The sequence below is a fragment of the Strix uralensis genome, chromosome 6 (genome assembly GCF_047716275.1).
Source record: "Strix uralensis isolate ZFMK-TIS-50842 chromosome 6, bStrUra1, whole genome shotgun sequence".
Classification (NCBI taxonomy): domain Eukaryota; kingdom Metazoa; phylum Chordata; class Aves; order Strigiformes; family Strigidae; genus Strix; species Strix uralensis.
In genome coordinates this window covers 26,978,287-27,002,969 of record NC_133977.1, presented here as the reverse complement: position 1 = coordinate 27,002,969, position 24,683 = coordinate 26,978,287, and the positions used below count along the sequence as shown (strand labels likewise).

Genomic DNA, 24,683 nt, shown 5'->3' with positions numbered 1-24,683 from the left:
GGCTTACTCCACAAATATTCTAGCCCAATATATAAAAACAGTCATTAGCAGAGCTCAGCTATCAACAGTACTTTGTTACACTGCAGTTAATGCACTGCTTGCACTTGTCTTGCTCCTGCCCAGTTCATCTAATTTAGAAAACAGAGGAAGATAAAAGATTTTGTTCAACACCTAAAGAAAGGTTACTTCCTAATCACTAACAACAAACAAAAAATAGGGTCTGTGCATAATCTTGCATGAAATATTTCTATCAGTGTAAAACCATCCCCCATGAACATGACGCTATCAGTATTTGTTAACAGATAAAACATTTTATTAGCAGCATGTTTGCAAATACGGTTCAAAACAAATTGTATGCAGCAGGATGGAGTCAGCATTTGAACAAGCCAGTTGGTAATGAGTTTTATTATATATAATAAAAGTATATTACATAAAGACATTACATTATTGCAGATTGCCTGATAGAAATGATACACACAACCTTATTATATCAGGCAAAAGCTGCTAATCTGAAAGCATTCATTCTTATCAAATATATTTGGAGTTATGGTAAGAGAGCTAAGTTTATCACGGGGCTAATTAGAAAAGCAAATAGGCTTTCCAGCCTGCATATTCTGAGTCTGTTACATATAGCTTTTGTAAGGTTGCATTCATACTTAACTCAGAAGAACTGCTTATTAATCTGAGATTAATTCAGTATGGTGCTGAACAGGAATAATGTAACGAAACCCTTTAAAAGTTTTCTGTATTCATCTTCTCATCCACTGCATTTTAGACAGGTAACATACTGGGCCTGTATTTAAATTACCACAAAATGGTAAAAATGGCTTTTCTTCAGTTACAGGAGTCTAACTGTGTTTAGTGGCATACAGCATGAAGTTTTTTTCTCTTCATTAATAGTAAGAGCCATCATTGTCAAGGATGTCTTTATTGCATAAACTAATGTAAATCAAGTTTCCTAACCTCTAGGTGAGTCCCTTTCGCTAGCTCCACTAGAAACACATTTATGTTCAGCATCTTGGATTAGTATTGTGTGACCAAAGGCTTGAGCTGAGCACTGCCTGCAGCATGACCTCAGCTAGCCCACCCAGCAGGCTGCCTGGCCTGTCGCAGGGTTGGTGGAGCCCTTGGGACATGTCAAAACCAGGTGTATAATGTGAAGGACTGTCTCCCAAGGGGAAGAGCGTTCTCCAGGGTGGCACAGCCTGCGGTGAGCGCACCTCCCCTTTGCCTATCCAGCACTGGTGGCAAGGTGCAGGGGTCCACTGGATCACCCAGGCACTGCTCTCTGCCACTAGGTGCACCCTTGGGTGCCCAAGACTAGGTCAGAGCCCCTCTCCTGCCATACACATTAATACAAAGCTATGTCAAGGATCACGCAATTGGTAAAACGTTCGGCTGAAGAGACGCAATAGTTTGTATTTTCCTCTCTTTCTTTCCCAAGCCTTGCTTTGGGCAGAACAGTCCTCTATCCGATACACACCATCAGCTGTATTGATCTTGCCAAAAGGATAATAAAATCAGATATTATCTTTAAAGAAATAAAGTGCTTAAAGATTGCAGCTGGAAGGCAAACACTCAGGACTATTTTGAATTCCACTGAAGTATCACCTCTGCTCTCCAGAACATCACCACTGCACTTAGGAAGACGAAAGCACTTTTAGGCAGCAGTTCAATGCTATGAACTACCAAAGTGACCCTTCATCTTCACCCTTACTTCTAGAAAACTGGCTTGTGTTTACAACTACAGTGTGTAGACCTGGTTACATACAACTCTCCATGCAGGCTGACACAGAGGACAACAGAGTTCTTGCATTCAAATCAGGTATTTCATCCTATATTTTTCATAAGTCTTTTCCTGTTTTGTCTGAAAGAATAAGTGACTTTGTAATGTGGTTTGAAAGAGTTAAAATTTGATTTATCGAAAGAGAGGGGGAAAAAAACCCCAGATTTTAAAACAGTAAGCAAGTTCAAGCACTTCAAAATAAACATGAAGGTTTTACCATAACCTGTTTGGTTTTTCCCCGATAAAGGAAGAGCTGAAGGAAAAAGACGATGCATTTTCATTTTTTTGGATCTTTTTTATTCAAAAGTTTTCAAAGAAATAAAACAGAAAAAAGCTAACAATCTAATCAAATTTACAGTTCAAAAATGTCTTTTGGCGTTTAACAACAAGTCCTAGGAAACAAAACTACAGAGTTATCTTGAACCGGACAAATAAGTTACCACTGGCAAGTTTGTGGCACTAGTAAAACAAAAATAAAAAATTAACTCTCTTGATCATATAGATATCTCTATGAAAATCTTTTTTTTTCAATCTGTACAAAAGGTCTTTCTTCATAAATTAATTTTTTATAATTTAATGGCTGTCTACTATGTGATGTTTAAGTAACTGATTATTTCTTTATGTACAGAGGTTAAATTTCCCAAATCTTACCCAGACAATGAGTATGGCACTTAGTTCAGACATTTCTGGCAGCAGCTCTTCCCTCCCTCTAACACAGCTATCATACTGCAGTTTTAATTAACGCAAAAATATCAAGTAGTGAGAGATCCAGGTTTGGAAAGATACCAGATACAGGCAAGGTGCTGCAGGAAGTCTGGACTTTTACAAAGCAGTAATATTCCAGGGAGCATAGAACCAATAATACCACAACTTTTTAAAAAAAGAAAAAACAAAAACACATCTCTTATGACTATGTATTTCACTAGAATCTACACTTCTCAGAGCAGCAATTTACTTTTGAAACTATGAAATGTCACCGACATCTATACTCCAATACTCACACAAAATTTAAAAACTAAAAAATACTTGAAAGAAACAACTGCTTAGGCCTAGCTCCCGAGCTAGGATGATTTGGTCTGTGGAAACAGGGAGGGCCAGCAACCTGTCCCAATACAAAAGGAAATAAACTTTGAGGTAGATAACTGATCATATACAGCTGACCAGAGAAGTACACAGTTTTGGAAGACAACTTAATTTATCATTTGATTTAAAACATATGCAATTGTAATAAACAGCTTTAGTAGCAGTGAATTATCTAATATGTGAAGTACAAATAACTGTGTATTTATGAATCAGGAATTTCATAGTTTCAAAATTGGTTTTCTTTACACTTAACACTTGTAGTGATGATGTAAAGTGTGGCACTGCTTGGATCCAAGTCTTCCTTCATGCTTTTGTGTCCATACATCAATTAAAATTATAAAACCTAAATGCAAATGTACAAAAAAGGCACATTCTCCTAACCGCAAACTGGTCCGGCAAAAATAAAAAGTACAGAAGACGTAATGCTGAGACAAATCAGAATTATTGGTTACTGGCTCTTTGTTCTTTGGTAAAGTTACCTTTTAAAAGTGCCAAGTCTTTTTATTTTTATTTACCTACTATAGAGAGCTAGTACCCAATCAATTATGCTTCTACTTACATCTCAGCGTATGTTTGAAAACGAGTCTTTTAGCTTTTGCCATTTTGCTGTTATAGCAACTTTTCTGTTTGCTAAGTCTCAGCACAATCCTCATCCTAAAGCACTATCATTAGTATAAAGGAAGGACAAAAACATTCGGTGATATTCCCTCCCCAAACTCCCTACTCTACCTATGCTAAAACTAGAACATCAAGTTAGTTTCTGAAAAAAGGCAAAAAAAGATTTTACATTGCATCATACAGCAGAGTTCCTAAGTCATTCAAACTACCAGAGGGAACTATTGGCATATGGCCTTACAAACAGTTTATCCTATTAAAATTTCCCCAGTCAGAAAATGTGTTTCACACAAAACATTTTTTCCCCTCTTGCATTTCACTACCTTACATATTATGTGAAAAATCATTAAAAACACTTACTACACATTAAAAAAGCCAAATTTTCAGCAATTTTTATTGACTACCTTTAAAAGCCCTATGCTGCTGTTTTACAAGGCATAATAGACCAGCTCATTTGGTCAAAGCATTCTACACCATTAGTTTGGACTACTTACTGAAACAGCTACAGCATTGAAAGATTTAAGGCAAATTGGAATTTATAGAAAAGGATAAGACACTTCACACTACATTAAAAGAAAAACAGAAAGCTAAAAGACCAGACACTATAACTGCAACACAGCACTAAAGCAACACTCACACACTGCAAGCACAGAACATCATCTTGGATGTTTTACTATTTTAAACTTCAGAAAACCCATTTCATACAATTAAAAAAAAAAAAAAACAAAAACAAAAACAAAATAAAAATAAACCAAAACACAAATTCTGTCATGCACGTGAATAAGTCTTCGTGGTCATCTGTGCATACCCAGAAATTTGAATATTTTTTTTTTTGCGTCATAACACTTGATAAAAATTTTTTTTTACTAAAATAAACCTGTTCATGGGAACAGCTACTAGATGAATTTAAGGTTTTTCTTATGCACCTTATAGAACTTATAGCAAAAATAGTTTTAGTTGATTTCATTATAAATAACATTTTCAAGAACCTGTGCAAAACTGTCAATAATTCCTAAAGCACAATTGATCAGTAAAATCCATGATTGTTTCAGCCTTTGCACCCTTCTCCAGGCCAGGTCAACGCTGGACATCTGTAACACAGAAAGGTCAGAGCTAGAGCGGAATTACAATTGCATGCTTTTTTCCTAATGTAGCTGTCCATAAAACATGATTTATCATTTCCTATTTCAGACAGCTGTGAGAAGACTAGGTGAATCTGAGTATAAATTTGAGCAATAACACAGGCGGCACTACGGGTGCTTGGCCCTTCCCAGGATAAGGCTCTACGCCAGGATACAGCCTGTATTGTATTTTCCCTCTATCTCTAATACTTGTTCAGCACGCAAAGCTCCCACTGGGGATCTGTGAGACTGCATTCAAAGCTATTCCCTTCTTTGTTGTTTTGTTATTGTTATTTCCTTTTAATTGGCCAAAAGTGGTGGAGTGTGTGAACTTACTCCTGTGGCATCTCCAAGGCTTTTGATCTCTGGGAAAGGAACACAACTTTCTTTTGGTGCAGCCTCAGGGAGGCTATGTACAACAGTTAATGCAGAGACAGCTACTGTGCCTCCATGACCACTAATACTTAACAGCAATTCAGGGCTCGTTACATTTGAAGGAAGACTTCTCAATCCACTGTATTGGCTTATATTGCCATATGGGTTTAAAAAAAAAAACGTCAGCTAGTGAAAAAAAGCTTAGACAGTTTTTGAATTTCTCAGGGCAAGACAAAGTCTGGTATTTTAAGGCTTGTACATTTATAGGTGCATATATAATGACAATGTGGGATTTTTTCCAAGTCCCTTTGACTATTCTCACATAGTAGCAACTTTTTGAAAAGAAGCTATAAAGTTAGTAAATGTAGCCACCAAAGGAAATATGCTGTGTATTTCTGATCGATTGCACCCATTTGTGCAAATATGCTAGTTGTCATTTACCCCTTATTTATGGCAATATGTATATTGACTTTTAATAGGACATTCCCAAAAATGCTGCATGTGCATTTAGAAAGAAGCTTCAGTTTGACAGTAGTAACGAAGCCACAACAATTAAGAGAGTGCAGTGTTCCCTGTATTTAAGGCAAAGAATAACTGTCAGTTCCCTCCCCTTCACCTGTCTGAAAAATGACAAGTACCAACATGTTCCAGGGACAGAAATACCAAATGCCATACTCTGAGGCTGAAATCAGCTGAGTAATATTAACCTTCCCCACATGCCCACTGCCACAGCCACTGCTGACATAGATCCCGGACTCAAGCAGGTCCAGAAGAGGCCACAAAGATGACCAGGGGGCTGGAGCACCTCACCTATAAGGACAGGCTGAGAGAGTTGGGGTTGTTCAGCCTGGAGAAGAGAAGGCTCCAGGAAGACCTTATAGCGGCCTTCCAGTACTTAAAGGGGGCCTACAGGAAAGATGGGGAGGGACTCTTTATCAGGGAGTGTAGGGATAGAATGAGAGGTAACAGTTTCAAACTGACAGAGGGTAGAGGTTTAGATTAGATATAAGGAGGGTGAGGGTGGTGAGACACTGGAACAGGTTGCCCAGAGAAGTTATGGATGGCCACTCCCTGGAAGTGTTCAAGGCCAGGTTGGACGGGGCTCTAAGCATCCTGGTCTAGTGGAAGGTGTCCCTGTTCATGGCAGAGGAGCTGGAACTAGATGATCTTTAAGATCCCTTCCAATCCAAACAACCCTATGATTCTATGATTTCACTGGCTCCTACAGCATATAAATAAAGATAACAGTGCTTCTCTGAAGAATAAAATACATAGAGGAGTGGCACACAATGTTGCTTGGTATTCTACACGGAGTCATCATTACAAAATGTGTCTCAGGTGACAGCACATCTCATCCTTTCAGGAGACTAAACACTGCTCCTCCTGCCTGGCCCCAGTCTATGGGGAAGATACTGACAGGTTGGGAGAGAGAGGCAGGACGGGGAGATGACATGCAGGATTACGCTTCACTGTCTACCACAGATCTCTATTGGTAAGGAGGTTTTACACACCCATAGGGAAGACTTAAGGCAAAACAAGTAAATCCTTGAAAAGCGGTTAACACCAGCCAAAAGCCTTGGCATGGGAAACGTGCAGGAGCCACGATTTTAACACTAGGAGATGGATAACGAGAAGAGTCTGTGGCTTTGCTTTCTCCCTGCTCTGGAAGCAAACCAAGGATGTGGGCTTTCTCTAGATGCCAGCATTTGGCCAGACTACAATAATAAACACAGGTCATATGTTGTGCTATGCAGACTGTGCCATCTGTTGGATGTGCGAAGTTTTCCCATTGGTTTATTTCCTTCTTTACATTCTTCAACATATAAGAAGTTGTTATGCCAATAATGGGATGAGAGCAGCGTTGTCAAATAGCACAGCTGACCTGCAAAATCAAAGGTAGTGCCAAAATGTCTGTACTGTTAGATCTATACATTTCAGTGAGAATATCACACAATTAGAAATTCCTTGCACCTAACTAATTGAGATTTTTGAGTATCTAATAAATGCCACGAGGACTGTAGAAAAACCCTTCTAAGAGGATCTTTAGCACATCATTGCAGCTAAATGGAATTTGTCAGTATGAGGTCTTACAAGATTTGATAAGAAAAATTATGTAGTCAAGTTGCCTGGCTTACAAAGCACTTGGAAAAAGATGGGTTAAGGAAGAATTAATTTCCAGAATTTTAAGACATGGAAGATGGAGAAGGGAATGTAGTGCAAACAGTATGTTCAGGATGGCAATATGCAGAAAGCAAAAATTTTGCATGGAAGCAGTTTGGGTAAAGCTAATGATTGGTTAGTAAAGAAAGGCCATGCAAGCAAAACCAGAGAAAACGTGGAGTGGGAAAGTAAAACCCTGGAATTAGAGCCAAACAAGGATGTGGATTAAAAATCAATTGACAAAATTCTGGACCACACTGATTTTTCCTAGCATAAAGGATAAGAGGAAAGTCTTCAGGAGAAAAGGTCAGCAAGGATTTCTACCAGACCACCCCCCTGCCTGTGGCCTGTCAGTTGCAAAGCTGCTTTGAAATCTTACATGTACCACAGAAGTAGAGGATATTATACGTACAAATACAGTTCCCTTTAGCATTGTGATTCTTGTATTTTTGCACTAATTCACTGTTATTCTTGTATACAGCATGCTGTCAGGATGACCAAATTAAAATCCAACATAATCCAGTTATGCTATAGAGAAATTATTAACACACTACTACTCATAATTCATTAACTCACTTCTGGAACCTGTGCTTGCTTTCCTGGCTTCTAACTCTGGCCAAGTTCAAGTTAACTTCACTGCCTGTATCCAGATATTATCAGTGTTATTTATATTACATTAAAAAACCCCAATTAATATTTCAATACAGAGTACTGTAAGTTATGAAATAAGATATCTTTGAATTCACATCTTTCATGTGACAGAATGAGCCCCTACCTCACAGTTACTTATTTTGCTGATACGTATATGGAGAATGGTCACTGGACGTCTCTACTGTAACCTGTTGTTGAGCACTTGCTTCCTGCAAATAAAAAGGAAGACAAGACATGAGACACAAAATCAGCATTATCTGCAATCTGTATTTCCATGTGACTCATGCAATTAACAGTCTTCAAATCTTTCTAACATTTCTCAAGTAGGGTATTTCAAATTTGAGGTGTTAACTTTGCACTGATTTACATTTCAGCAAACAGAGGAATAAAATGATTATGCAAAACCTTGTATTTCCTCAGCTGCTTTGATGATAATTAAAACAACCCCACAAGTCTTTGACATTATAGACATAAATACTCAAAAGGAGCAAATAACTGCTAGTATATTTTCTATCTGCAAGTGCAAAAGAGCATTCTGTCCCTCTCCTTTTGAGGGTCAGTGAGAAGAATAAGATCTACTTACCACATGTACAAACACTATTGCTTTGAGTACCATGGTGAGACAGGCACTAGGCAACACAGAGAATTGTAGTTGGGACTTTGCACACAGACCCCCCCAGAAACCAGGGAATTAATTCAGCTGATAGTGCTCCAGCAGCCAGTGCAATCAGCTAACTACCAAAAGTCCTTCTCCAACCCACCATGGCAGGATGTATAAACTGAACCAAACAAGTTCTGGAGTTTCTGGACCAATAGATTTTGGAACAAAATGTTTTTTCTTACAGGCTCTGGAAGAGACTGTCTAGCACTCATTCTGAATACAAGAGCTTCAACATACCTTGTCTAGCTCCTCTGTTAAGGAAGTACTGACCTATGAAAGGGCGTAAGGTAAGTCAAAACAGTAGACAAACTATTGTCTACCATTTAGTTATCCTCTTCAACAGGGCTTGCAAAGGGCTTTATTAGGCAAATATGCACAGTATCCTGAGATGCCAGGATAAAACCGGGATTCTCTGCAAAAAGTTACAATCGTAGGCCATTGGCAGAGAAGTTTGCTCACAGGAAAACCAAATGGAACATCAAAAGTAACATGGCTTGTTCCTATTGGAAATTACGTTTCACAAAACACAAAGTTTGTCTGAGGTATGCTCATATAGAAGACCGCTCCAAGTACTGTACTGCTACAAGTACAGGTTATTCTTTGTTATAATATTAGTTATATTAGTTAAGAATAATGTCACTTCATAGTTTTAATATACACTGTGTTCACAGTACATTCACAGTTACAATGTTAGGCTTAAAATGATAGCTTTCCCACTATATTAAAAAAAAAACCTAGTATCATATTCATGTCTCTTATCTCTGGTCTTTTATAAAATATACTGACCTCAACAGGAACCGCTGCTGTCTGGACATGTGTATACTGGGGTATGTAGGCTCCTTGCATAGCTGTTGTGGCTGGCATGTACTAGAAAGACAGAGAGTTGAGTTCGGGTAAAGCCCAATGTAAATTTAAGAGTATTCAAATTACCTATGATGACAGCATTATTTAATAGATATTGACTGTTTCCCTAAAGGAATATACATAAGAGAAAGACTTTTGTGCTTGAAATCAATAGGCTTTTCAGAAAAGTGAGACACCTGTTTTGAAAAAACTCAAATTTAGACTTCAAAGACTAGATAAAGGACTCTTCCTTCTCTTGTTAACCCTGATCATCATCTTTTCTTTTTTTAATTCTATCTGCTCAGAAAAGAAGGGTCTTTCAGTTTAGAAGCTAGCCTGTATCTCTTTCTTCTGGTTTAGTTTCTGTTCCACGCTTTGTATTACTTTCTGCAACTCTGATCTCCTGAAGAGTAAAAACAACTACTTTTTCTTTTTCGATACAACCCTGGAGTTACCTCCTGGGTTCCTTTCATTTGCTTTGATATATTTTTATTTATTAATTTCCAATTTCTGATCAGCTAATAGACTGAATAAAACCTTCTGAATATGATTTAAAAATGGAGACAGTTCTTAATACTTTATCGGATGAAAGACTACCCAAAGGATTATTTTTTTCCTACATGCAAGCTGCACATGCATACTGCGATCTACACACGGTATTTTCTACTTGTTCTAACTTCTATTTTGTATTGAATTGCTACATACTGTTCCAGTACTGCCTAATGAAAGGTGACTCATCTGCTGTGTCAGAGGGCTTATCATCGATGCAGGCTGTAGTGACATGGTGTGGTCCATGGAGGGAGTCAGTACAGCACCCTATTAAAACAGAGAAAGAAAGGAACAGTTGCAGCAACACGCAGATTTTAACTACATTTTTGATTTCAGAGTCTACGAATGGGCTGTCCTTCCAAGGAGATATACCACAAGAACTCTCCTTAACCCCAGGCACTGACCCAGGAAGCAGGTCTTGGGGCGTTCTGAGTATTCTACTCAAGCAGATGCGTTTTGCACAGTTTGGTAATAGGGTAAGAACTGCATTGACTTCCTATCAAACACACAACCGATGTACGATGCACTTGAGACACCTGCTGAAAACACTTTGTAAAATATGAGTTTAACCAGATGCTAACTTTAAAGCAAAAATCTGCACACGTTACCAGGTATAGATTCACTTAGCTTACATTTTGGAATTTCGAGCTTTAGGAAGAAACTTCTATCTCATCTTTAAGAATGGAGGCTTTGGAGGGACACTTGTGATAGGAGAATTCTACTTGTCACATGCAATGTTCACACACAAGGTAGCTGCCCTACTTAGTGGCTGGTTTTGTTAGCACACACATTTTAAAAGAGTGGGTTAGCAATGCTGATTCTTTGTCCAAATACTAGTTACTGTGATGACCTTTCTATCACTCCTGTACCATTTTGTTAACTTCATTAAAAGTGTATGTCAAATTTTTATACACTTGAGATTGTTAAACAAGGAGGGCACACTAGTAACGTTTTCAGAGTAATCTGAAATGGAGGGTTATCAACAAACTTAATTTTACCAATCATGTTCTACAAAAACACATTTCTAAATACTTTGTATGACTTATGCTTGCAGATGTGTTGATTAAAATTGATGGAGGCTCAAAATGAACAGAAATAATTGCAGTGTACTGAAAGCCACTATTTTGAATCAATAACTAATCCTTAAAAAGAAAAAAAATAAAAGAAAAAAGACATACATAGTTGGAAAAACAACCATGTGATCAGTGCAGATGAAATGAGTCACAGGCACATCAAACACTAAAAGAATTTCCTGTCTGTAGACTGCAGGCTTCTCTGCAAAGCAAATGAGCAAGACAGCACCAGTCTTTGCACAGACCAAAACTGAACTTAAGTCAGGAATCTAAATCTTTATTTTCAACTGTGAAATCTCATCTTGTATACCTGTGAACCTTACAGCATTATAACAGATCAACTTGCATCTTTCACAGCATGATTTGCAAGATGTTTTTTTAAATGAAAATCTGTGTTGATAGAGAAAACTTAAAACCTGGTGTGTGTGTGTTTAACATCAAAAACCACAAATACAACAATTAAGTGTGCGGGAGAGTGCTCTGGTTCAGTATTCACCTGCTCTGCATGCAGGAGAAGAAAATGTTCTGCCAAGATGATTTATATACTATAATCTGCATGGAGAGGTTAAAGTCAAGACAATATGCCTTCTATATCTGGAAACAGACTTGTTTGTTAACTACAGGAGTGCATATATTAAAGCGCCTGTTATTATTTGTAATGTTCCTAATAAGTCTCAGATATAATGGTACTTAATTGGCAAATGACATAGATAAGAAGCAAAATATCATGGGAGAGTATAGATTAGAATGCCTGACAGTTTGGTACAGAGGCCACAGCCAAAAGTGTAGGGAGACTAGCATTACTCATGAGCGGTGAAGCCAGAACAAGTTATGCAGGTTTCTTCAAGTAAGTGCCCATAATGTCATTTATATCACTACAACCATCTGTCTTTCACAAATCATCCAGTCTGAACTATTCTAGACCCATTCTAAAACCTTGGGTCTTCAATTCCAGCTCCCAATAGGTAAACAGTATATAAAACATTGGTACTTGCAAAGTGCTTTTCATTTAAATTTTTTAAAAAAAAAAGTTTCCTCAGGATGCTGATTTGGTAATTAATTGTCCTCATCACCTTGATACCCTGAAGACAGCTTTCTTTTTTTTTCCTAATAAAATGAGGCCCCAACCCAAGTTACTATCTTTGTTTCTCTTTTTATTTTGATCTATGATTTAATCATGATGTCATTGTCAAAACTCTAGAAATAACTGGGCAGGAATTGACCTGTTTCCTGTTGTTTAAAAGTATGTAAAAAGTTTATACAATCAGTAACACAATGAAGCATAAAAACTTACTGGGTGCTGCATTATATATGGTTGAGGCTGCATCCAAGAAGGACTCTGAACCTAGAACAAAATCAGTATTTTATTTTTCGTTTTAGTCATTCTTTTCCTAAATACTCCAACTGAGATACAGTAATAATATAAAAAAAAAATCATGTTAACACATCCCCTGGCTTATTTATTCACTTTTTAATGCAATTAGCCACTCTGTGGAGCAACACTGATTTCTATGAAAAGTGTATTTATTGTACCTGTAAATCAGAAACAAGATTTGAAGACAATATACCACGTACACCTTTCAGAACAGTATACTATGATTTTAGTGCAGGTCTCAAACTTTATCAAGTACACTGAAAGCGTTCAAATGGATGCATGAGAGATTTCTGCTGTGTTGAAAAAGGAGGCACCTTCTGTCTTTGAAATTCCTTTGGGGAAAAATAGTTGGGACCTCAGGAAGTACAGCATCATTTGCCTTCTAGTATGATCAGAATAAAACAAATTATTGGATTTTCACAAGGGAAAAAGAAACCAGGAATTCTGCTAGAATCTTGTTTCAGGAACAAGGAGAAGATTTAGAAGAATTGTTCTCTAAGACATTGCGGTATGTTATTTCCAAAGCATAGGAAGAGAAGGTTCTCATGAGCATTCCTGCTCTTGCAACTACCATGTCTTCTCTCTAAAACCACTGACTACCCAAATACTTAAATTGAGGTAGGATGCCTAACTTTGCACGTCAAGGTAAATTAAAAAGATTAAAAGGTAAACTAATGGGTTATATGGTTATCTTAGTTAAAAAGAGCTGGTTGCAACAGCTCTTTGAAAAAGTGTGCTGCAAGAAATATTAAAGGTAAGAATGAAAATGTTTCCTCCCTGTCTCCTGTAGGTGTGTTGGATAAGGTGGGATTCTGACCTGCACCGCACATACAGAGCTGACTCACCACTGCTGCTGGACATTTAAAGCCCCTTAAACACCTCTACCCTCATTCCCACAGTCCTGTGAACAGGACAGGTAGACAGACAGTCTTGAAAAAAATACAGGTGAGGTATTTTCTGCAAGGTGGAAATATTTCTTCCCTCCTTTTTTTACTGATTTTCAAATCAGAGTAGTATTCTTTTTCAGTCAGAAAAAGAGCAAACAGGAGTTCAAAAATGGAAAACACTTGAACCCTCCCTTTCCTCAGGCAAAAGCTTAATGGCAAAAATACTGGTACAGCTTGACTAAAGCTTTGGCTAATCTACTCATATGATGATAGTAACTGGCTTAGTACTGTCATTTGGGTATACAGGAGTTGCAGAAACAAACACTAGCCAAAACTTTATTAAATTTGTTTACCTTTAATAAAAATAAATCTAGGAACAGGTTATACCATGCCTCAAAGAAAAAATAAATAAATCATGCTCTTGTGATACATCCTGTTGTGTAGACGACAGAATGCTGCAGGTTTCAGTGAGAAGGGATCAGTAATGAAGATGTAACTAATACTCAAATTGTGAAACTCTTCCGGCCAAGAACCTTCTTCCTCCCCAATACAGAAGACTTCAACTTAAATTTTCAATTCCTGTTACTGTGGCACTTTAAATATAATGATGTTAATAACTCCACCCACAATAATTTTAGCTCCATGCCACATATATTGAAATACTGGCAACAACACTTCTAGAAATGTACTGTGTTGTGGTCTGCCTATCTCAATAAGCCCAGGAAAGTGACACTATATTCCCAAGAAGTACATTTCCATGCCAACTTCCAACTTTTACTTGGATTCTGAATATCTGAGAGTCTTATACTGATAAATAATTTATATTTTAATAAAGAATAGCAGCTAATTCTACTGAGATATTTTTCTGAGCAAGAACTTGCTGTAATTTTTGAGGTATTGTACAAAGCAGAATGATTCAATATACTGAAAAATACAGTACTAGCACTGTCTGCTGAGAGCAAATATTGGTGTTGCATAAGTCACCTCAGAAACTGATATAAAATTAATCCAGCTGCCCTTTACCCCAGAGTCCACTGTTTTACCTCCTACATAGCACTTTGCTCGCACAAGAAGGCATTAGACCTCCAAACTAGTATTAGACAATTCTTCCTCATTCTTCTCACCTGGAATGGAAGGGTACGTGGAAATTTCTGCAAGGGAATACTGACCAAATGGCCCACAGTGCCTCCATTAGCCTTCTATATGCCTTCTATATTCATTTGCACTCATAGTAAGCTAGAAAACTCAGCACGTCTCTCTCACTAAAAAGCAAATGGCATCTTCTCCTTCCTCTGATGTGCAGAGATAAGAATTTTCAAAATTTAATTGGTTTTGGTTATTTATGACCTGAATCACTGATGCTTACTTTGGCTATGTGTTAAACAGTCAAATGTCAGAATAGGTGATCATTTTGCTTACACTGGGACAACTGGCCTGTCTCAAGTGGTAATTACAGAGCATACATACTAGTATTAGAGACCGCCATACTAGTTGCATTAAATGCAAGTTGTTTGTAGGCTGAAATGTACGATGCCCTAAAATTAAGCATTCCTAAGATTTAAATCAAAGTACAAAAACTGTTCCATATCATTCCTCAGAATGTTGAATTGTTTGTCAATATCCCTTAGTGGGGACTCAAGATGACACCTATCAAAATTCCTTTTCAGGAAACTGTACTGGGCTCTAAATACAAAAAATGTGCATAATTCATGTTTTATTTTATTGTTCAAAATAAAGTAACTTTTGGGTTAGAAACACAGTTCTAGACTATTAAATGGTTTAATATAAAAACACTGAATTTGAATGCTAATGTAATTTGAACTCTGAACTCTTAAAAATTTCCTTCTCTAATGTTAAGCAAGTTTCTGTACCCTTATTAGCACAACTATGTAACACATTATTGTTGGCCTTTTTGGGGGGTTTTTTTGCACTAAACCATCCGGAAGAAAGTTCAAAAAGAAGGAAGAAATATCTCTAAATACAATTTATCTAAATCAAGAAGGTTTTAAATAAAGAATCATTCCTTTAAAGACATATTATTAACATTAAAAGAACTTGACCAAGAGAAAATGAAAAACCATACATGAAATGCAGAAGTGGCTACAAATAGCCATCAGCACAAGTTAGACTTTGTTTTGCAAGACACCACATATCTCATTACATTGCTGTGCTTCCTGAAACACACACACTCGTAGTTTTTAAGACCATTATTTTCATGGTGTACAGCATGAAGAAGCCACTTCATTAAAATGAAGCATTATTGGAGAATTCATAAAACCAAATGTAGCAACTGATAAATAAACATAAGCTCCAATGAACCATTTCAAGCTACTAAGTTCTACATACAAACCTGGTATGTGGAAACCGGAGAAGCAATATATGGCGTAATAGATGTCTGAGTGATCATTCTGTTCGCTGTAATACTGTAGGGTGACGGATAAAATCTAGAAAATGCGGAAATATTTGTTAAATGCCATTTCTGTGCATTTTTCATAATGCAAAAAATTTTTTTCTTAGTGTGCCATTATTTAACATACCCATTCTGTAAAGCAGCTGTGGTTGGATCATAAGTGAGTGTCATTCCAGCCTGTAAAAAAAAAAGTGGAAAAAAAGAGTTAACAAAATTCATTTTGATTGTAAATTATTTCTCTTACTCTTTCTTTAGTTGTATTATCTTTAACTGAAAATTTGTACTGAAATAATTTATTACTATGTTAGGGAAAGGTTAATTGACAGCAATAATTAGTGAAGAGAGCCAGTGATATTGGCTATGACTACGAATTTCCAAGTTCCCAGCATGAGGAGCAAAATGCAACCTATGAAATACGGACTAAATGAACATGTGTGTGTTTGAGAGGCAAGACATGGAGATAATTATGCTAGGGTGTTGCCTACAATATATTAACTACAAGAATGAATGGGAAGTGCTGTTTTTCAGAAGACACATTTGAATTTTCTTGTCTCGTATAAATGAGGTGTCTAGGCTTGCTAACCACAGTAAGCCTATGAAACTATTATCTTGAACATTAAAGATTAAAAAAGCTGTGACTAAAAAAAAATTAACGCTGCACTTCATTGGTACTATTTTAATCCATGAAAGTGATGTGCATTTCAGTGCTGCATAAATTAAAGTATTATTTACTACATGTAAATAAAGTCATGTTTCAGGTAGTTTTATAATATGCAAAATCTCTCAGGCATATTTCTGACCAAGTTGAAGGAGATTTTATTGTTCACTTTAACGAGGTAGGATTTAGTGGTTTGCACTTTGCCTTTTTTCCTCTTAAGAAAGATAGACTTAAGTATTTTATAGAGTTGCAAACTGTCAGGTAAGAGTTGCCTGCACATTTTTAATACGCCAAAAAGCCAAGCCAAGAAGTCTCAATGCCTATCATTTCCATAAGTATTCATTACTGTACACCCACACTAAAGCTTGAAGAGAGGACTTACAAGTCTCACCTCGCCTTCTCTGTGCCATGCTCTTCCATTCTGTATATATTTATTCTGATTCTGTCTCTTTTTCTGTCCTCCATCGGCAAACTTGCACAATAAAGGTTCTGCAGGAACTGAAAAGAAAGAAAGAATGTAAGAAGCATTCATATATAGGTGTTCAGTCCTCCAAATGAGGCATGGTTTTTTAAGTTATATTCTCAGTATGACAGTTAAATAACATGAACTCATACTACAGCATCAATGACTGTTCTGCATAGCAGAAAGATAGCTGCCATACACAAAGAGAGCATCTGGAATCCCTTGTATCTTTGATTTTAAACTACTGCTCTAAAACCTGTTGGAAAGAAACATGGTCTATATAACCTGAGTATGTGTCTGTTGGTCTGCGGATGAATAAGAACTGCCATCTGAATTCTGAGCTTTGCCTCTTAGGAGGTACATCTAAGGAAGGTGGAGAATAAATCTGGCCAAAAGCCTTTAACATACTCTCTGCCCCCCTTGGAGGTTTCAGTCCCTAAACTTAAACTGCTCTGTTCATCCAGAATAGCAGAATAGCTGGCATAGTACGTCCACTTCCTCTAAGAGCAGGGTGATTGGGCATCTTCACCTTGTGCCACCTTGCAGTGAAAAAATGCCACCACTGCCCATTTCCTTTTTATCTCCTCTCTATAAAGAGCACAAAATGCAACCAGAAATTCTTCAAGATTTTTCTTTTATCTTGGTTTTTGCATAATGTCATGAAATGGTATTGCTATATTTTTACTTTTGCATAACATAATCCTGACCATTACTTCAATTTTTTAATGTCAAAATTGAAGCAATGAAAAAGAATAGTTTGCATAGTATTCTTTCCCTGTTACTAGCTTAAACTGCACTAGTTTCTGAGTACCTACGGCTGAAGCACAGCTCTGCTACATCATACCACACCCTCCCTAATCACAGGGTGGAAGCACGGTTATGACTTGGATGTGAACATTTCTCTGCCAATAATTCCTGACACATGAGCTGTCTAAGCTTTACCATGACACTCCTCCAGTCGTTCTCTGTTTGGAAACACCTTCATGAGACATGGCTGGATCTGAAAACATGCAAGTTTCCAAATGCAGAGTAAACACGTGGGGTGGGAGGGCCACCTGCAAAAAGCCAGCCCCATGAAAAATTTTAGCATATCTGTATCATGCAACAAAATCTATTAGTATAACCATGGCCAGTGCTGATGTGCTCTTCACTCTGTTTGCATTTACAAAAGATGATTGGTATCGAAAACCCCAGACACTTACAACCTGGCAAACAGCTTGACTTTTAAAACTGGCACAAAACTAGCACTAATGGCCAAGTTATCCCTAGTTTTAGATGGCATAACCTAAAACATTAGCTCTGGCTCTGCTGGGAAAACACCCACTTCCTGCATGATACATCTTTTCACAGCCTTCTCTATAAAAGATGGATGGACTGGGAGGCAGAATTGGTATGTGGTTCCCTGTCTCATCTCCAACATTGACCACACATCCATTAGAGACTTGTACCTCTCTTACTTGTGCATGGTTATTCAGCAGTCAAATAACTTTAACATCAAAGTGTCAGACTTTAATACTAAATGTGACAACTGAATTATTTTAAAATGTATTATCTTACAGAGAATGGTAATTAAAATCCTATAATCATAAAAAAACAGGGGAAGGTTAGGCTGGACACTGGAAAAAGTATTGGAGACCTACAGACAGTGGAGTAAATGCACAAGGAAATAATAGAAACCCTAAAAGTAGGAGACGGAAACTGGAGAAAATTGTCCTCAAAATCTTGCATTTCTGAGGGATTTTTGGCATTCCCAGAATTGAGTTTTGCTTTGGGGTCTTCTATCATGAGAAGCAACTTCTGCCTTGGCATATTTGGGGAAAAAAGCTACTATATCAATATGCTGATGGATAATTTGATGTTACTTTAGAAAAGCTAGATCCCAATAACCTTGGTCATATCACTCAGCATTTTAATCCACATACATTTCTGTTGAAATAAGAGAAGTTAATCTCAGATGATGTTAGTCAACATGGGTAAAATTGTCAGGTTCTGCTCTGAAATTATTTTGACTCTGAGATCCAAATACTGGTTAACTGCCTTAAATGAAAAAAAAGCTCTTCCTCAAGTTGAGTATCTCTGGCTACTTATAAATTATTTCAAAGCATCTCTATTGTGGGAAGCATTGTGACTTCCAAAATACACACTATAAACTTCTGGATGAGGTCAAAAGAAACTGACATGAGAATGGCTTATAAAGACATCAGAAAATACCTAAAGGTTTCTAGCCCTGTGATTCTGTATTATAGCACTCACAGGTACTACATACTTTATTTAAAGCTGCATTATGTTTTCATTAAAAATCCTCATAGTGAATTGTACAAAACTTTTCTGAAAGCATTATTTGTGCTTACATTTCCCATCATTGTTTCAAGACAAAGATTTTTTTTTTTTTTTACAAAAAAGTCAGAGTAAACCTGTCCAACTGTTCAAATAAAATGTTAATTAAAATCTATTTTAAGAATAATTATGATTTTTTCTGTCAATAAATAACTGAAAACAGCTAAAATTTAACTGATGAAACATCCTCCGTGGTGCATCGGCAACACTCTCCTGACAAATTTGAAGAGGAAGAAAAAATGGAACAAGAATTATCAACATGTTTTGGATTTTGCATATGTAATATCCAAAACCTGCTGCAATGAAAAAAAAAATTTAAAAGGCATTAAAATTTGTGATTTGCCAGAAGTTGGTGCTCCATCTTACTGAAGACAGACCTGGTCATGGGATCCCTTGTTTTTCTGACCTTCCAGCTTCTCTTGCTCCTCACTGTGTCCATAAATGAAGCCAAATGCTGTGAAAACTCCAACTCACATTAAAAAAAGACAAAGCAGACTGTCTATTTAATACCACCAACTGCTGTGAGAAGGCTCTATAGCATTTGCTTTCTCTGATTCCAGTTCAAGATCTGAACACTGATAGCAGGAACTGCTGCAATTGAAAGCCTAACTGCAATTTTTGGCTGCTCTTCTATAGATGTGACCTGAGTACTACTGTGTTCATTTCTTCAAGAACACGGTGACTGATGGTCATCAGAGGGAGGGTCATGAGAAAGAGATAAACCTTCCTGGGAGCCAAGTATGATGTACTGATCCTACTCTCACCAAAGAATGAACATAGCCCTTACCCTCTTCAAAATTAAATCTGAAATTTATTTCTTCAGCTTACCTTTCCTCCTATTTTTCACAAATATGTAAGATATTCTCTCTCTTGCACGTACAAACATATATACAATAGATATACATAAAACCAAAAAACTCCAACAAGCCCTACAGACAGTCAAGCAATCTTTTTTGTGGTCCAGGAAGGAAGGGAGAGTAACTTTTATTGCCTAATTGTTGGGAAGTGTGCAGGTCCAGTGATGAAGTGGATCATTAATCATTCAGTGACTTGTCTGTATGTGCAAGACAGAGAGGCATAATATAAATATTAGGAGTCGCGTTTACAGCTAAGAGATAGCTGATGTAAAAGGCTATGACTTACAGCAGACTTACACTTCTGCAGCTAAGACACCATGTTTAAAATACACACTCTACTGACACTTAATGAAAACCAACAGACACTCTCAATGGTTTGTAGAAGTCTGTTGAGCTGCCGCTATGGAGGCGTTCTGTAACCATGAGCTTTCCTGTGCTTTAACAGCAGGTCAGTGCTTGAAAATGTGGCTGTGGAAAGTGCTGACCATCTCCTCCTGCCCTGAATCACCTTCCTCTAGGGCTAATGTTTTTACAGAAGAAAGATGTGAATGCAATATTAGCCCAGAGAGTAAATACTTCCTTGTCATAAACACACTATGCACCTGTGTACATTAGAATTCAGTCTTCGTTTGTTCAGCGTCTACCCAAACACATACCAGGTGATACCATAAATGCAAGAACAAAATTCACGTTCTTATGTTGAACTTTGTGTTCACACCCTTGACTTTACATGGCTAATTTTATCAACTTTGCAAAAAATTCTAATTTCTGATATTAAAAAATACAACAAAATACTTTTAAAATACTATTATGTTAATCAGTTTTCAATTAAACTGTATCTTTTAGTGACTTTCATTGCTTATTTTCTAGTGACAAAGCATATGGGACTAATTAATTCTGACAATAAAACATCACTTTAATGATAGAGCAAGTACAGCTCTGTACAGCTAGAAACTTTTACCAAAAGCTGTGGGAATTAAAAAAAAAAGTTGTGCAACCCAAGATCTCAGTAGCTTTGTATGTTTAAAGAGAAATTAAACATATACTCTTCACCATCCTAATCTTCATTTAAACACCGTGCTCAGGGTTATATTTCTTTAATAAATTTACACAAGGTTTAATAATTTGTCAGAGGAGTATAGTCTGAGTGCTTTTAAGTACTGTTTTACTTTTCTATCCAATGTTGCTTCTTAGAACTAAGCATCAATTTCAAACTATGAGAATTAGACCCGTAAAAGCTTCTAATCTTTGATCTAATGGGTAAAATCTTGGTTCCTCTGCCTTCGGTGTGACAATCAGGAGTAACACCAGCACTGTGACCTCTTGATACCCTTTAGCAGTGGTTTTGTGGTTCATGGATTATTTCTAAAGGATCTGTGAAAGATAACTAAGAAATGTGAGTTTATGGTCAATCAGCTTAAATTCACGATATAGAGATCTTCAGTGCCAGATAACTTTGTAAAGGTAAGCAAATGGAAAAAAGCTCCGAAATGACTGCCACAAGATAACTACTTCAAGGCTCTGTTTTCACTCCTCTCTTGCACTGGAAAGATGTCCAGATCAAATCATTTCAAACAGTAGTGTCTACAATACCTGGTGGACCTCTTCCTAGACTACAGTCAAGAGCACAGGCAGGAGCAGAGCTCTCACACCTGCCTTCAGCTTCTTCCCTAAAACAGTCCCTGAGTGACCAATATTTTTACAGTAAGTGGGAAGAGGAGGATGGATCATGGATAACCTATGATTCATCATCGTAACCCCACCATTCCTGAAGCAAAAACGGTATGGGTTGCTCAGCAAAAATACTCTGTACCTTACACACATTAAAACAATATCACTTAAATTATTTTTCAGTAAAAGAAGTATTAAATAATCCATGAAGTCTACAAAACAGCCATAAAACTTTTGTAACTTTTTAACTGCTATATTTTTCATTTTAAATGTAAGAGACAAATACATTCAGACTTATACATACCTAACATTCTACAGCACAACTTCTTTATGTTATTATTTATATTATTCTCATGTATTATCATGCGGTTACATGCTGCTGTGATAGAGAGGAGATGCCTTCCATTATTTGGCCCAACAGATCATGTCTACAATCTTTATGGGTCCAATGCAAGGCAAAAGGACAGCAAACATTAAGTATCATCTTTAGGGGAGGGAGGCTAAGTCTGCTGCTCTGACCTCATTATACCTCTTCTGTGTCCTGGCTCCTTATATTAGTCTAGTCTCCATTTCCTCTAATTCATGACATTCACATTTCACAGGAGAATAGAAAGTCTTTAAAGCTCACATTATTCACTGAAAACAATAATTCTTTAAAGAGAAAAGTAGAACTAAGTGCAAAAGTTGTTTCAAGATTCTAGCAATCATGTAATATACATACAGTTGAGAAGAGAATGAAATACAAAAATCAAAGTCCTGAGAGAAATGTACAGAAAGTCATAGTCCATAAAACAGAACAAGCTATTACAATAACTTACAAAAGTACAAACCTCAACTAAAACAAATGGTGAAACTAATACACCATTCCTAGGAGTTCTAGGATTATACCAACTTGCAGTGCATTTGAAATTGCTCTCTGAGCTAACTTCCCTTCTTCCTCACTGAAGACAAACAAGAGCACACTAAATATCACATATATTTCATTAAGCTAATATGGAGCAGGGAAATAAAGACTGAATATCTTGTTACATCTGGGTTTAGCTTGCTCAGTACCACTCAATTCTATAGCCAACACTTTTGTGACTGCTTTGTGCTACTCTTGGCCCTCTCAGATTCTTAAGAGTTCTTCCTGTTCTGTCTTCTTATGCTCCAAAGGAGGTCTCACCTATGTGTCCTATAACTATGTTTAACCCATTCTTCCATTTAAACCCAAACTTAGTTAAAATAACAAAGCTGCATTATGAAAGCATGTTTTTGTTGAACAGATGTTCTTCCTCCCACACCTATTTCATTACAGGCCCGTCTCTCCTACCTTCCTCATCCTGATAACAGTGTTTTTATAGCCAGCTCCCTTTGCTGATTTTAGCCAAGTTTCTAGGACACAATGTTTTAATTTAAACATAGTTCCAGTTCTACGATTTTATTCTGTATGTATTTGAACTTGCTGCTCTATAACCCTGAAGGATGCTGATCTATTTCAAAACATTTTCCTAACCTTTGTTTGTCCAAGAGCTTTCCCACTACATCCACTTTTCTCTGTGCAGGTAGTCCAAGACCACAGCTGCCCCATGACTCTGCCCCACTTCTTGGCAGACTGCAGCATAAACTGCATCCTCTAATAAGATTACATTATTGGACATGTGCTTGCTATGTGGTGAGGAACTCCGGGAAGAATTTGAACTCCATAAAAACCTTTCCAGGGAGCAATACAACTTCATAGCACCAGCATGGAAAAGTAGAGTTGGGGCTGTACCATATGCAACAAAACTGAGGGTCTTTAATAAACAAGATTCTCATGACTCCTTTATGCAGCTAATCATTTGTCACATTTTTCAGTGTCATGGAGAGTGCAAGTTATCTCACCTGACTTCAGACATTTAGAGTTATCTATTTCTGAGCAACTCATCTAGACACTCCTTGTAACTGCAAGGAGAGCTGACAGCAAAGATACATCAGTCTGGAGGTGTGTGCTTCTTTACCTATTCTAGACAGAGAGCCTAGACAACTACTTTGCCAAGTAAGCATTAGAAGTTAAAGTCTGTGAGGTGGATTACATCTTGAGACCCTCTTTAGTTTCCACTTTCTGACAGTCACCAGTTCTGTGCAAATTTCTTGTCCCTAATTAATCACACTTTTCTAGTAAATATTTTCCTCCACACTGCAGAAATCATTTTTACAGTTCTGTGCAGCAACTTTTTATTTCTACCTGGTTGAACCTGATCATATAAGGGTGCAACTTCAGCTTCAGCAACAGCCCACCAGGGACAGAGTATGATTAGCAATGACACGCTTGATGGCTTGTTCATTGAGAACAGGATAATGCAACTGAAAATAAAAATGTGCAAACTAAAAAGCACTAATAGAAGGTTCTGTTGCAGTTTTTTTTACTGGCTCTAATTGAATAGAAACCCCTATACGTTAATTTGAACTCTTGGTTTCTCCATACTTTTTACTCTTATTTATGTCTATGCCATAGCAGAACTATAAAACTAATCATGGAGGGTGGATCAGAGCACAGTCAGCATTCAGAGAAAATCATTCCATGATCTCCTTGACCCTAAAGGGATTTTCCATCTCATAAAACACAGATTGCTAAATATATGAAATAGAAAAATAAAGTTAGCGCCCCAATGTATAAAGTTTTAACTAAATAATCTCAGCAATCAATCCCTATGCAAAGGGCCTGCAAAAGCCAAGCCAGGGAAGTCAAACCCCTGCATTAGATTACTGTTGGTGAAGGGAGTGGTTTCCTGTGCTCTGAAGCAGCTTTCCACCCCTCCTGCAGCACAGACTGCCACAAACTGGAGTAATCGTTCAGGGATGAGGCATGTATGTAGTTTTACTAAACAAGCTACATTCTTGTCTGCCTGCCGAGGGCTGCTTTCCTCCTCCTTGGTGTCAGGGTCTGGCTGCAGAGAACATTTCACAAGTGGGATAAAGGTGGCTTCAGCAAGCACATCAACAACGTAATTCGTAAAATTCCCACTTGGGATTCTCAATAAAATGGTTACCGAAAGCTGCCTGGAATGTCAGGCATGTATTCTTTCTTCCTTTATTGTACTCTTTTCTTTCTATTTTACTCTGCTGCTCCGAATTTCCTTTCCTCAT

The 24,683-nt window shown here is 37.3% G+C and overlaps 1 protein-coding gene across 4 annotated transcripts in view; it reads right to left on the bottom strand.

Annotated features, from left to right (window-relative positions):
• Window positions 1-2,060: 2,060 nt before the first annotated feature.
• RBMS1 (RNA binding motif single stranded interacting protein 1) overlaps window positions 2,061-24,683 on the bottom strand; it is a 147,008-nt gene continuing 124,385 nt past the window's right edge. For 2 of the 4 annotated variants that reach the window (XM_074873363.1, XM_074873366.1), the window contains exons 7-14: window positions 16,630-16,745; window positions 15,717-15,766; window positions 15,530-15,623; window positions 12,212-12,262; window positions 10,001-10,111; window positions 9,239-9,319; window positions 7,916-8,000; window positions 2,061-4,575 (exon numbers count right to left, since the gene is read on the bottom strand). In XM_074873363.1, coding sequence (XP_074729464.1) covers window positions 7,923-8,000; window positions 9,239-9,319; window positions 10,001-10,111; window positions 12,212-12,262; window positions 15,530-15,623; window positions 15,717-15,766; window positions 16,630-16,745 — 581 coding nt within the window. In that variant the 3' untranslated portion in view covers window positions 2,061-4,575; window positions 7,916-7,922. Of the gene's footprint in view, window positions 6,863-7,915; window positions 8,001-9,238; window positions 9,320-10,000; window positions 10,112-12,211; window positions 12,263-15,529; window positions 15,624-15,716; window positions 15,767-16,629; window positions 16,746-24,683 lie in introns of all 4 variants that reach the window. The other 2 variants (XM_074873364.1, XM_074873365.1) reach the window with 2 other exon arrangements.